General features: G+C 56.6%; 1 protein-coding gene across 2 annotated transcripts; it reads right to left on the bottom strand.

Annotated features, from left to right (window-relative positions):
• IRF5 (interferon regulatory factor 5) lies at positions 1-10,963 on the bottom strand. Of its 2 annotated transcripts, none has more exons than XM_014784993.2 (9): positions 10,856-10,963; positions 5,530-5,735; positions 3,488-3,677; positions 2,991-3,052; positions 2,452-2,485; positions 2,040-2,285; positions 1,397-1,789; positions 1,189-1,307; positions 1-884 (listed from the first exon to the last, which is right to left on the bottom strand). In XM_014784993.2, the coding sequence occupies exons 2-9, from the start codon at positions 5,722-5,724 to the stop codon at positions 639-641; spliced, it is 1,485 nt and encodes a 494-aa protein (XP_014640479.1). In that variant the 5' UTR covers positions 5,725-5,735; positions 10,856-10,963; the 3' UTR covers positions 1-638. The 2 variants fall into 2 exon arrangements, with proteins under 2 accessions (XP_014640479.1, XP_087286633.1); XM_087430507.1 differs by lacking the exon at positions 10,856-10,963 and adding an exon at positions 7,970-8,085.
• Between the last annotated feature and the right edge of the window lie 2,906 nt (positions 10,964-13,869).

Here is a 13,869-nt window from a genome sequence, read left to right as displayed (position 1 = left end):
TCTGTTTTTAACATTTATTATTCCAAAAATACATAAAATTCTACTTTCTACCCCAGGTTCTTGGACTCTCAAGAAAGGAGATAGCTGCCAGTCTTAAGTATCTGGTGTAATACCTAAGTGCTCATATCTATCTCAGGAGGGAGAAAGATGAGGAAGTGAGGCTCAAACTAGGGAACCCCAAAATCAGGCCCACGCCCTGCAGAGGCCCTGCCAGGGGGACCTGGCCCACAGCACTTAGATCTTTTTGCCAGAGGAAATGGGGGCAACCACAAGAGTGAGCCACTCTGGGGCAATTCCCTCTGTACAACTAGGCCCCCAGGGTCTAGGGAGTTCCTTCCCTGCTCGCTGGTGCTGATGGCTGAGTTCCTCCAGAGCCACCAGACCAGAGCTAGCAGAGGAGAGGCACATCCAGGAAGACAGAGCCCTCAGGGCAAAACTGGCTTCCAGCTTCTCTCAGCTTATGCAGGGAGAATCTGGAACTTGGGCCTCTTCCCTCTCCTTCTTGGCCCAAATCTACTTCCAGGAGACCCAGAGATAGGACCCTGCAGCCAGTTAGGTGCCCACCAGGGCAATTGCACCTCCACATCAGTCCACACAGCCACCCAGGAAGCCTGGGCCATTCACTATCTGCAGCCTCATTATTGCATGCCAACTGGGTGCATGGGCCACGACCCCTGGCCGGCACCAAGGCCTAGCACTGGAGGGGCCTGGGCCACAGGCTGCAACCGCTGCTGGGACTGCCAGATGTGATGAAGCTCCTTGAACTGTTCCACCATGTGGTCTTTGAGGTCTGGGTTTGAGATCTGTAGCCGGATACTATCAGCCGACCAAGAAAGCTCCCCTGAGAACATCTCCAGCAGCAACCGAGCTGCTATGGGCACCACCTGGGGGGCAAAGAGGAGACAGGACAGGGAGAACCTTGGCAGGGCTGTCAAATCCAGTTGTGCATGAGGGCATCCACCAGCGGGCGGGTGGTGGACTGCATCCACGAGGAAGGGGCACCAATTTCTACTTCATACAAAGGCTACTTATGTGTAGGCAGCCCTAGGCCTTGATTATCTCTGGCCACCAAGTTCACACTGCCCAGAGAGCCCTGAGCCTCCACCCTGGGGAAGGGCCTAGCCCCAGGATTTGCCAGTATTCAAGCCAAAGCAGAGTTGTGGCAGGCGGGGGGCGGTGGTACTACACCTGTACTGTGATAAGCTTCTTCTCTCGGGGTTTCTGGTCAGGCCACTCCTCCCCAAAGCAGAAGAAGATCTCAAATGGTGGTGGGGTGTTGGTTTGGCCCTTCTGGAACAGGATGAGCTCTACAGAGAGATCAAGACCCTTAGTCAGAGGCCAGAACAGTGCCCCTGGATGAGAGGAGGCCAGGAGAAACATGATGCGGGGCCCTCACCGTTGAGAAAATGCTCCAGGCTGAAAAGCTTGGTCTTGACCTCCCGCTGGATGGGGTTGGGGTGTGAGCCATGGGCTGAGGCGCAGGGCCCACTCCAGAACACCTTGCACTGGCACAGGCGGATGGCATATAGATCCTGGCCTTGTAGCTGGAGGATGAGCCCGCGGTCCAGGACATCCAGCAGCTGGTTCGTGTAGAAGCGCTGCTTGTCGCTGGGGATGTCTTCAGGGCTGGGGAAGCGCACTTGCTCCAGGTTCACGGGGCCAAAGAGCTCCACCTGCTCCTGGGTGGCCTCCAGCTGGCTGTAGAAGAGCCGGCAGCCGTGTGGGTTGCTGATGGTGAGGGCACGGGGTGGCCGCCCCCGGTACTGGAACTTGATCTCTAGGTCAGTCACTGTGGAGCAGAGGGGCAGGTCCGCCCAGTCCGTGAGCCCCGCGCCCCTCCATTCTGCAGCCCACTGACTTTCTCTGCCCTGTCTGCCCAATGGCCACGCCATCTCATCAGCTCTCCCACTTACATCCTCCACCCAAGGAGGGACTGGCATGAGCGTCCTTGTCTTCTCTTCTTCACCATCCTCCACCCTCCTTGCAAACCAACCCCCCAGCACTGCTTTACCCTGCCCAGCCCGCCCATGGGTGCTTACGAGGCAGCATGTGGGGGCTGATCAGCAGGTCAGGTAGGAGTTGTTCGCCTGCAGGAGGCAGGCTGGCAGCCAGGGGCCCAGGAAGAAGCTCCCCAAAGCCGGCAGGGTCGCCAGGGGCAGGGCCCAGAAGGCTGGGGTCTGGAGCAGGGGGGCCCAGCACCACAGGCGGCTGGAGAGTGGGTAGCCACTTGACATCCTCTTTGGGTAAAGAATAGGGTGCCATGGGGGGACCAGGCTGCACCGCTTCTACAGAGGGTGGGGGTGAACAGAGCTTTAATGGCACTTCTAGGAACAGCCTCCCAGGTCCACCTTCTCCCAGCCCTGGGCCTCCCTTCAGCCCCCTCCCAGGACCTATGGTACCTGCACCTTCTCCTTATACTAGGCCCCCAACCACACCACCTCCCGGCCCCACCTGTGAGGCTCAGGCTTGGTAACATCCTCTGGAGCTGAAGGGAAGACACAGGCAGAGGAGGAGGGAAGAGGCCAGAGAGAGAGAAGGGAGGACAGGTTATTAAACTGGTCTGATGCTAAAGAAATAACACATGAGAACCACAACGCAATTCCCCTGTCTTCAGTTTAGCCAAGGCCAGACACTGCCTGCAGTCCCAGCCCTGCGGTCCCAGGCGGGTCAGTGAGCGCTCAGCGCCTGTTTCCGCGTCTGCCTTCTGCAGGTAGTAACACCTGCCGAGCCTCCACTGCTGCGAGGGGCAGCGAGACAATGTGCGAGCACATTTTGTACCAACAAAGCCCTGGGGGGGTTCAAGGTGGTGAGTTCGTTCCTATCCTCAGAATCCCGAGAGAAGAAACTCAGAGAAGAGCTGCAGAAAGAGCAGCAGGGCTGCAGAGGAATGGGACTGCTTAATCCTAAAGCAGAGCAGGACAGCTGAAACACCCTCACGAGGCCCACCACAACAGTGCAGGCAGATGCTGGAAGAATGGCCCGGAGCTCACCTCTTCCTCTTCCTCCTCCTCCTCTCCTGCACCAACCGCGTAATCCTCACTGGGCTGTGACTCTGCAGAGCAAGGGAGAGAAAAGAAAGATGAGGAGTCAGTGGGGCAGAAGGAGAAAGGCCACCGGGGCTCTATGTGGCAGCTCCTGCTGTGGCTTCTCCCCTGCCCAGACACAGAGTGAGGTGAAGGTGAAGGGCCGCACAGCCACCAGGAATCACCAGGGACCTCCTCGACCCACAGCACTCAGCTCCCTGAGCCACCAGACTCACACTCACTGGAGCCAAGAGCCAAGAACAAGGATGGGCTGAGGAAGACAGACTTGGGGCCCTGGTCCATGCCAAGCCATTCCTGGCCCCACAAATGGTCCATCCCTGGCCACTCCTGGGAGCCCTGGGTGTTATCACCTAGCAGTACGTCCCCGGCCACTGTGCGCTCGAGGGGCCCTGGGCCTTCCTGCACAGCCTCCTAGACAGCCCACACAGGGCCAGGCGTGATACCTGTGGGAGCGGGGCCATTGGAGCAGACCTCGTAGATCTTGTAGGGCTGAGGCGGCATGTCCCGGGGCCCATCATAGATGAGGCGGAAGTCACGGCTCTTGTTAAGGGCGCAGCGCAGGTTGGCCTTCCACTTGGCTGGATCGGCCTCGTCCACCCCCTCAGTGTACTTCCCTGTCTCTTTGGCCCAGGCCTGGGGCAGGAAGAGAAGGCAGACGACCACAGAGAACCTCGTCCCTCACCAAAGCCCCAACCCCTCCCGGCCGATGGGAGTGGCTGCTGTGCAGGGAGACCTTCAATGGAGCAGAGCCTGGCCGAGCTGAGTGGCCCTCAGCAAGGCGGGAGATATGACACCAGTCCTTCCTAGCCCACAGGGCTCCAACAAGCTAAAGGAAGTCTAGGTGTTTTGAAAGGCATTGCATTCACTGCTCCTGCGAGGGTAAAGAGGACGGCCTAACATGGTGGAAAAGAGCACGGGATCTGGAGCGGAACTGGGTTTGAATACAGAAAATGCCACCCACCAGCTGTGTCCAGGGGCATGTCACTTTGCCTCTCTTTGCTTTGGTCTCCCCATCATAGTGCCCACCTCACAGGGTGGCAGTGAAGACTCGAGGGTAGTGAAGACTCAAGGCCCATAAAGCTCTCATAACTGTGCCTGCACTTAGGATGGGCTCTGCATACCTTAGCTGCTGGTATGATTATTCTGGGGGGCAATTTGGTTGATATCAGGATTACAAATGTTATTACCCTTTAACCCAGCAATTTGACTTCTAGGAATTTATCCTACAGATACAGAAGCACCCACACAAGATTCTGCAGGCACAAGGTTATTCATGGGTCATTATAAAAGCAAAAGACCCAAAATAACCTAAATGTCCATCAGTGGGGGCTGGTTAAATTATGGCCAATCCTTAAAATGGAATACTGGGCAGCAAAGAAAAAAAAGGAGGAAGCTTTTGATATACCAACATGTTGCAATCTTCAAGCAATATGAGGTGCAGAAGATTATGTATACATCTATCATTTTGTGAAAAGTGGAGAAAATGATAGGTACATACTTACTTGAATATGCACAAAAACCTCTCTGGAAGGATAAAGAAGAAACTGATAATACTAATTGCATGGAGGGAGGGGTTGAGTGGCTGGGGACAGGGCTGGGAGGGAGACGTGTTACTATAAACCATTTTACACTTTAAATTTTGAATTGTGTGACTGTGTTACCTACTTAAAAATAAGAAACAAATTTGAAAAGAACCTTGAAAAGGTAAATATCAAGTGCAAAGACTATGAAATACATATCCAAAGCCAAATATATATCCAAATAAGGGTTCTCTTTGATCCAGCAATGTTTAACTCTAGGAATTAACCCCAAAGAAAATCATTTAAGACGTGCCAAAGGGTAAGCGTTTAGAGGACATCCACAGCAATGTGGTCTTCAACACTGAAACACTAAAAGCAACCTAAAGCGTCCAGACACTGGGACTGGGGGACTAAACTGTGCTAAGCCCCTCCAACGGAATGCTCAGTGGTCACTAAAAGTGACATGGCACATGTTGGAGAGGAAAGCTGGTCCTGATGTTAGGTGGAAATGCAGGTTATAAAACAGGATATATGGTTTGATTCCATCTTTGCATTTCATATACATGCACATGCAGAAAACAAAATATAAGCAAAAAATAGTCGTTGTAGTTATCTCCTTGTGTTAAGATTCCAGGGGGAATTCTGTGGTCTTCTCTTAGTGTTTGTGCACACCAAATGTGCATACTGAATGTGTAACTCACGTGTAATGAGAAGGAGGCAAGAACAAGGAGAAGGAGGGGAGTTACAGGAAGGTCTCCTGGGGGCCCCTCAGTCCCCACCTTGCTCTGGGCATCAGGTTAAAAAAGGTGTATCCTGTGGTTATGCCTGCGTCCCCCTAGTCTAGGCCTGGGGTCACCGGCAGCAAGGCAGCTGGGAGAGTGGCCAGTCTGAGATGTAGGGAGGGGTCCTCTTCTAGGGAGAGGGTGCCTCAGAGGTCCAGGCAGTATACCCCGTCCAGGTCTTACCTTGAAGATGGTGTTATCTCCGTCCTGGCTGGGGCCATGCCGCGTGGCATGGCGCCAGGGGATGTAGAAGAATTTCCTCTCCCCATTGACCCACCGAAGCCCTGGGTACTGGCAGCTGTTCACCTGGGCCACCAGCCAGGGCTTCAGCCGCACGCGGCGGGGTGGAGGGGCGGCACCGGGGGCAGGCTGGTTCATGGCGAAAAGGTCTGCAGGAGAAAGCCAGAGGGGGAGCATCAGCAGATTTGCAGCTAGACGCTCCCTGCAGCAGGTTGATGTGGGGGCACTCAGGGGGCCCAGCAGGGGGTCGTTAGGGCTTTCCCTTCCTCCCAGCACTCAGGGCTGGAGTCTCTCCAGTTGTCCAAGTGCTCAAGGCCAATTCTCTTTTCCAACCATCAGCTTTCATGTCACAGGGTCACTGCATCTGTGCTTTGTGTTGGGGGGAAAGGAAGGAGGGGTTTACAAAGCTGTAGCGGATGTCATGTGTGCCCCACCCAGACATCCTTTACCAGACAGCGCATCAATCCCCAGCTGCCGTGAGAAATGCCCTGGGCAGCCTCACTCCAGGCTAGGCCCACCCCTCCACCCGGGGGAACACTTTGCTCCACCCCTTGCTTCAGGTGGAGCAAACCGATGCTATGCTTGCTCCAGAGCTCCCCGTGGGGTCAGGGTGAAGCCAGTCTCTAGCTTGCTCCAGAGCTCCCCATGGGGTCAGGGTGAAGCCAGTCTCCAGCCGATTCCACATCCTTGCTTCTTCCTGCCCCACCCTGCCTCCCTCCCTCCCCTTCCTCAGAGAAGACCCGCCTTCTAGGAAACCCAGCCTAAGACCAAAGCATAACATGTCAATGGATGGAGGGTTTCCGAACCCAGTCCTCAGAGCTTCCTTTCTTCCTCAGTTTCCCTCAGGGATGAAGCTTCCCTGCACCCAGACATCTTGAGAGAAATCCCATCAGCCAACTCAGTCTACCTCCTCCATCACCAGGACGGCAGCCACCAAACTTAGATCTTGCCCTTCTACAGCCATCAATTTCCTAGACTCTGGTTTCTCCCACCAACCATACACTCATTCAGCACTTAGTAAGTACCTAATGTTTGCCAGGCCCCATGCTGCATGGAGCTGCGGGAATTACAGAGGCAAAGTCTAAAGGCTCCCCACAGGGAGCGAGCACCACCTCCCTGGGCCACAGTCTCTGCCTCCCTAGTCAGAGGCCAGCTGGCCACGTGGAACCCCTGCCTACCCCTGCGGTTTCTCTCCGGCCTTTGCCTGGCCTTGCTCTTAACCTGTGAGCGTATGGTCAGAGGCAAAAAGGACTGAGCCATCATAGGCCTTTCCTCCTGAGACTCAGAGGGGAATCCGTCACTCAGCAAGTGAGGAGCAAAGGGCTGAGCCAAGCCGAGAAACCAGGCTGCCCCCAGCCAGGGGCTCTAGTTTCTCAGCACATGTGAGTAGGTGGGCATGCATGTATGTGTGTAAGAGGGCACACACTGCCCCCTGGACCATGCTTCTCTCCCGCTTCATTGGTACCTCCATCCCCTCCACAAGTAAGGAGAGGGGGTGTTGGCAGTGAGGGTGGCATAGGGATGGGGTGGGCAAACGGTCTTTCCCAGAGGCCATGCTGCCTGGAACAAGGGTGAGGTGGAGGCAGGAGCCAACACTTGCCTTGTATGGGGTGGGCACGCCAGCACTCACACCCCACTCTCCACAGCATCATGGGTGGCCCTGAACTCTTCTCTGAGATGAGTGGTTTGGGCCTCTTACTCCGCTGCCTTGCACTGCCCTCCTCCCCTCATTTTGTTTACCTTCCATGTAGGCGGGCAGCCTCCTCAAGGGCAGGAGTGTCTCCCGCTCTTTCCTTCTTCTGCGTGCACACTCCCCCTACTCCAGGACCCTGCCATTTGCTGCACCAAAGTAGAACTTAAGAAATACCAGCCCAGTGATACACTCCACATGCTAGAAGCATTCTGTCCTCCAGATGTTTCTCCCCCTACCAGCCCTACTGTCTCCAGGATCCTCCTCTGACTCAAAGAGGGGTGAGGCCAAACCCAAGAGGAAGGCTGCCAGCGCTGTGACACAGGCAAGGTTCCAAGGGGACAGGCCTCTCAGGGAAAGAATGGCTGAAGGACATGGGGTATCCAGGTTGGTGAAGTGAACACAGTGGGGTGGGGATAGAGCTATCCTTAATATTTGAGGTACCACCATGTACAAAGGGACCAGGGTTTGAGTCAACACCAGCACAGCCTCCACTGAGACCCAGGTTGAAGAAGAACTTTCTAACAGCTAAGGCCACGCAATCACAAGCCAGGCTGCTGCCTGGGAGTACTTAAGCCCTGGTGGGCTTCCTGGCCTGCCTAGGTGGGAGGTTGATCTCTCTCTGTCATTCTAGGCCTGCTTTGGCCTTGGAGCACTGAGCCTTAGTTTCCCCTGAAATTCCCCGCCCGGTACCTTTTTGGGTTGTGGCTGTGAAGAAATCTCCATCTGCAGGCCTCTCCTCAGAGCAGTGCCCAGGTCTGGGCCAGGAGAGGGAGGGTGGGAGAGCTCCCAGCCCTGCCCCCAAGCCTCAGAAGACTGTTGGCTCAGTTCCCCTTTTTGCACCAGCCTCCACCCAGCCCCAGGGGAAATGAAAGTGGCCAGACCGGACAACTCCGAACCCTGTCTCACTGTGACTGGGGGAAGTAAGGGAAGTGGAGAAAATTCACATTTGGGTCCCCCAGACCATATTCTCAATCTCTCACCATAGCCAATCCCCCAAGGTCCAACCCTGCTGGTGGTCGTTGTACATTTAGCGAGGTTCACATCATTGGGTAGCCCCAATCCCCATATTTGCATTTGTAGCCCCCTCAACCCCCCTGTAAGGCCTTGGTCCTAGAATAGAGGGGCGATAGTCACCAGTAGCAGGCAATTCTGGCTAAGTGAAGGCAGACAGAGGAAAGCTCTGTTGACACGGAGGGGAAGGCAGGCTTCCCGGATGACCCCCCCACGCATGGTCGGCCTGCAGCTGTGCTGGGTGGTACAGTTGGGAGACCAGAAAGGTCTACTCTGGCCCAGGGCAAGGAGGAAGTCGGGGTGAGTCCTGTCGCACGGCCCGGCCCAGCACTGCTGTTCAATACAAAGGTTTTGCAATTGTAAGTCTGGCTTCATGTCAGGAAGATGCAGCCCCTTCCAGCAGCCTAGGGAGGGGCTGTGGAGATGGGCTCCCACAACAAGCCCCACCAGGGCCAAGGGAGGGTCTGTCCAGCACAAAAGGGTCTTCAGCGTCAGGGGGCTTGCCTGCAGCCAGGTGCACCAGGACCAGGCTTCCTCCTGCCTGGAGGCGGGCTTAGCTCTGATTCAGACCATCCTAATGCCAAGCGTTCTGAATTTCAACACCTTTGTACCCCATCCCTACTTTCCCTCTAGATAGAAGCAGTCGCCCAGATTCCCAGGAGACCCCAGAAGCTGTAGGCAGCCCTCAGAAAGTCCATCTTACATCCCCTCCCCGCTGCTGGGAGGAGGGCTTGATTTTCCATCAGAGGGCAGGGCAGACCAGGGTCTGCCCTGACTCTTGTCAGCTGAGCAGGTCTGCCTTCTCAGGGGTGAATTCTCTGCAGCCCCCCGTAGACCCGGCTTTGCGGTTTGGGGTGCGGTGGGGGCGCAAAGCGCCAGCACCAGTTTCCATGGAAACTCAAAATAGGTGTAGGCTGCTGAGGACCTGAGGAAGCTCCCATAAGTGAAGCATCTAGCGGGGCAGCCCAGGAGCCCCTACTGCGGTGGGGACGCCCCACAACTCACACCGAGGCCTTGAAGTCCCAGGAGCCAGTCACCTGAGGAACCTGAAACACTGAGCGCAACGGAGACCCCTAGGTGGTTGGAAGCTCTGCAGCCCCAGTAGTGGGCGGAGCAGCAAGCCCCTTGCTTGCCACCTCCCGAGTTTGTTTGATTCACAGCGTCTCCCCGCAAATCCCACTCAAGCTCAGGGAGAAGGCAAGGGATTCCCTGCACCAGGCGCGACCCTAAATCCTGCCCCCTCCAGGTGAGCTGACCACACCCCGAGAGAAGCTGAGGCTCTGGGGCGGCAGGAAGGAGTCTCTCTCGGCTTCCTCCCACGGGCACGGTGGGGGAAGGCTGGAGTGCAGGGGGGAAACCCCCAAAGTAGGGCCTTTAGGTGAAAAAGGGTGGTTTCCCAGTGCCTCCCTAGACTTGCTGGGAGCCCCATTGCCCAGGGCCGGATAGCTCAGGGGAGGGCAGGACTCTGCCTCCGACCCGGCTGCCCGCCCCAAGGGCCTCTAGCTTCCTCCGTCGGCCCCGCCCGCGTCCTTTCTGGTCCTGCTCACCTATCCCCGCTCTGGGCGCGCCGGGAGCCCAGTCCAGGCCCTGCCCGCAGGACCGCCCCCGCAGGTTGGGCCCCGGGCGGATTACCTGCGCCTCCCGGGCCACCCCGGAGCCACCCCGGGGGCGCTGGCTTAGGGTCTGCGTCTCGGACAGCTCCTCAGGCTGGTGACACCCCCGCCCTCTTCCCTGCCCTGCTGTGCCCCAGGGTGGCAGCGAGGCCAGGAAAGTGCCCCCACCCCCACTCTCGGGTACCAGCTCCGGCTCTCGGGGGGTCCTGGAGACAACCGCGCTGGGGGCACCGCGCAGGTGTTCGCCGTCTCCTACCCCGCATCATGGTCACACTAGTCTCATTTTCCCTCCATTTTTAGACTCTTGTTTCGTTTTGAAGTTCGAGGGAAGGACGTAAAGAAAGTAGTCCAAGAAGTTTTGCGCCCCATAGTACTCCTCTGCTAGGAGGGTCAGCGCCTCCTTCTCCCGGACACGAGTCAAAGGCCAGCGCCTCTACCTGACACCATCTTCCCAAACACTGCCCGAATTCCTGCCGTTGGCCTTAAGATCCCGGGAGGACGAACCCTTTAAACCTCATCCTCTTACCCGAAAGGGTGAGGGGTGCCTGGGAAGAGGGATGGAGAGCGCACGGAAAGGGAGACTTGGGGCTCGCCCCTCCACGGTCCAAGCCAGACTCCGGGGTGCTCCCCATCCTTGGCGATGGCAAGACGGAGGGAGGGAAGCAGCAGAGCTGGTGCCCCTGGCAGCGGTGCCGACTCCGCCGCCAGGGCCTCCCTGGGGCGCCTGCGGGACGATGGCTGCGGTGCAGGGCACCCCACGCTGATCGGGACATAGGAGGCACCTGGAGGCCGCCAGAACGGCGGGGCGCGCCCTGCAGTAGGCGCCCACCCGAGCTCAGGCGCCAGGCGGAGCCAGACGTGGACCCCTCCCGCGCACCCGCCCTGCTCCAGTCCCCAGCCCGCCTCCGTGCCCCGTGGGCGCGGAGGGGAGCGTGCGTCGGCCAGGACCTACCTGTGTGCTGTGCGCCCGCGTGGCTGCGCTCAGGAGCACGGGACGGGCGGCGGGGCCGAGCTGCCCTCTCCCGGAGCTGCGCCTCCAGCTGGTCTACCAGCCGGGCACTTCCGCATCGCCCGCCCCCGCCCCCGCCCCCGGGCCGGGGCCGCCGAGCCTGGATGCGCGGACAGCGCCCCGCCCTGCCCCGCGGAGCCACCTTGGGGCCCCCGCACTGACCCGGCGACCGTGGGCCCGGGCTGAGCATCGAGCCAGACCGGACCCCCCTGCAGCCCAGGGCCTCCGGGGAGACGCCCGGCAGCGTGGTGGCCTGGACCGACGACTGGGCTCCTTCGGCAATCTGGAACTGCAAAATAGTCATTCGACAACCCGGGTCCCCACTCCACCTTGCCGCAGTGCTTGGCCGGACCCTCTGGGAGCTCGGGATTGGGACATACACAGGCCATCAACCAAGCCACATAGGATGGCGCAGTGAGGCGGACCGATGGACAGTCCGCGGCCCTTGCCCCGCCCGCCCGCGCCCCTTCCGAGGGTCACCCCGACGCTCAGCCACTGGCACCCAGACCCGGACACCCACTCCTCGACGTGCCTGCAGGCAAGAATCCTCAGACCTCTCTGTCCGTTTCCAATTCTCAAGTCCCGAACCTGCCTGCCTCAGCTTCGGGGCCTCTCAGGGTCCGCGCCGTGGTCGCCTGTCCCGCCTCTTCGCTCACCGCCGCCTTGACCACCGTCTGCCGTTCTGAACGTTTGTCGGTTCCATAAATGGGCCTTGCTCACCGGCCGCAACCTTCACATGTCCCCTTCCTTTTCCTGGAACATTCTTCGCTTGGTGACGACTGCTCTTCAGATTTTCTGTTTCAGCATCACCTACCTCCTCAGGAAAGCCTACCTTGACTTCCCCTCCTGGGTCCGGTTCCTGAGCTGCAAAGCTCGTCCTCGCTGGTTTCACTTATGATTTTAGTGTCTGATTCCCACCTGCATCGGCTTACGCAGGGATCACTCCTGTCTTTTCATTGTTTTCCATGGTATTTTTTACTAAAAATATTTTTAGAAGTTACTCAGTTTTCCTGAGTCTCTCCCACGTATACAAGTTACTAAACTTTTTCTCCTAAGAAAATTTTTTTAAATGAAGAAAAATTTCAAGTGAGGTGATTAAATTTTAGATAGCAACTAAAATATATAAGTTCCAGATAGTACTATTTGCCCTTTAAAGTTTAGAGCCTGTGTTTTTAACAAATCCAGTAGTAGTAGTTGATAAATCAGAACTTTAACCTTCCCTCCCTCTCCCTGTCCCTTCAGGACTAGCCGTGTTGGTCTTTACCCCTGATCTGTAACATCACTTATTATGTAATGTCTTTTTTCTTCTCTTCTGCATCTCTATCCCTCTCCCGCCCACCCCCAGCCCTAATATAAAATGGAAATATAATTATATATAAGTATTTTGTTATTTGTATCTGCTGAGTATTTCACTATTTCATATTTTTTAAAATTTAAAGTGTGGATGGGGAAAATGTGGTTAGGTAGATTGTTTTCTATTTCCTTCTGTAAAAATTAAACTGCTATTTAATTGAAAGTGCTGTACCCAAAATGGGAACTTTTTTCACTGGAGATCAATTAGGTTTAATAGAAAAATATTCTATGTTGATCCAGAAAATGCATCTGGGGTCATAGCCAAGAAGAGCCTTCTTTTATTATCAAATGTCCCACACATGGTCTGAGGGACCACGAGACTCTAGGATTCTGCACCCCACTCTCCCCACCACTGTCCTCCTTGCTTGGATGAGGTCCCCACCCTTTCAGACTCTGAACCTCATCAAGAGCCATGCAGGGGCTGTGTGAGGAAGAAGGGACCCTGCACTGGCGCTTGCCTTCATCTCCGTTGCGTTCACGCTGGTTCACCTTAGGCAGGACCTGTGAATCTATTCCCTGTCTGTGAGGGGGAGATGATGTTAGTCAGCCAACAGCACTGGCTTGAGGTCTAGCAATGGGGGCCCTGCAGGAGCTCTGCTCAGCTCCAGTCCTGCTTGACCAGAGCAGGGGAACCTGAGCCAAGAACCACTCTGGGCCAGAGACATGGCATGGGGTGGAAGGGGCAGGGGCTGAGGGCTCTTCCAAAATGGAATGGTTCCTCCCTCCGATGTGTCTGTGTGAAGCACAAGCAAAGGAGAAGTGAGGCTACTTCCGACCCCCATGCGACTCCCAGTTCCCCCCCGGGGGCCGGGGCACATGGAGAACAGGGACACTTGGCCTCCACAGCTCTAGGAGCCTCAGTAGAGATGAGTGTCCAGGCCCCTCACTTCCAACAGTGAGATGGCCCCTGCCCCCACTTCCCCTGGCTGGGCCCTCAGATTGAGGGTGTGGTGAGTGTTCTGATTCCGGCAGAAACCAGGGTGCACGCCTGCTTGGGTGTGTGTGTGTGTGTGTGTGTGTGTGTGTGTGTGTGTGTTGAGGGGGAGCCGTGTCACAAAGGGGAACTGAAAGAAGCCCAGTGTGAGTGGTAGGGAAAGAAGACAGAGGTGCAAGGGGCAGCTGGACAGGATCCCCCCCAACTCTGAACCTGCCCTCTTCAACGCAGGCCTGTGTAGATGGCAGCTGCCTTTACATCCCCTCCAGGAGACCCACCCCCTCAGTCTCTCGGAGTTCCCCAGGCTGGCCTGTCCCTCAGATACCCCCCATTTCTGGGAACTTGTTGGCTGGACACCAGGCTCTGGAGTTCATCAGGGCTGAGTCACCCTGGCTCTGCCACTCAGGAATTGTGTGACCTTGAGCAAACCACGGACTCTCTTGGAAACCCCATTTCCCACCCATGAAGTGAGAGTGATAACATCACTGTTGCAGGTTGGCTGTGAGGCCTAAATTCAATAAATGCTCAGTGAGCGCCTTCTACACCCCAGGGTGAAGTGGCAATCAAAAGTCTATTTTTTCTAAACCCCCTGCCCTCCTGGAGCCTCCATTCTATAGAGTGAGGCAGATAGTAAATGCTTAAGTAACAGAATTAGGGGGTGCCTCGCGGG

This window comes from Ceratotherium simum, chromosome 1 (assembly GCF_057802395.1).
Source record: "Ceratotherium simum simum isolate JZ-2026a chromosome 1, ASM5780239v1, whole genome shotgun sequence".
Lineage (NCBI taxonomy): Eukaryota > Metazoa > Chordata > Mammalia > Perissodactyla > Rhinocerotidae > Ceratotherium > Ceratotherium simum.
The sequence above is the reverse complement of the archived record's forward strand: the minus strand, read 5'-3'. Positions and strand labels throughout refer to the sequence as shown.

Bases quoted from the DNA above. Each gene is read 5' to 3' on its own strand.
- IRF5 (XM_014784993.2), bottom strand. From the start codon at position 5,724: ATGAACCAGCCTGCCCCCGGTGCCGCCCCTCCACCCCGCCGCGTGCGG. The intron at 1,308-1,396 runs GTGAGGGCCCCG...ATCTCTCTGTAG, and splicing joins CCTGGAGCATTTTCTCAACG to AGCTCATCCTGTTCCAGAAG. The intron at 885-1,188 runs GTGTAGTACCAC...TTTGCCCCCCAG, and splicing joins AGAAGCTTATCACAGTACAG to GTGGTGCCCATAGCAGCTCG.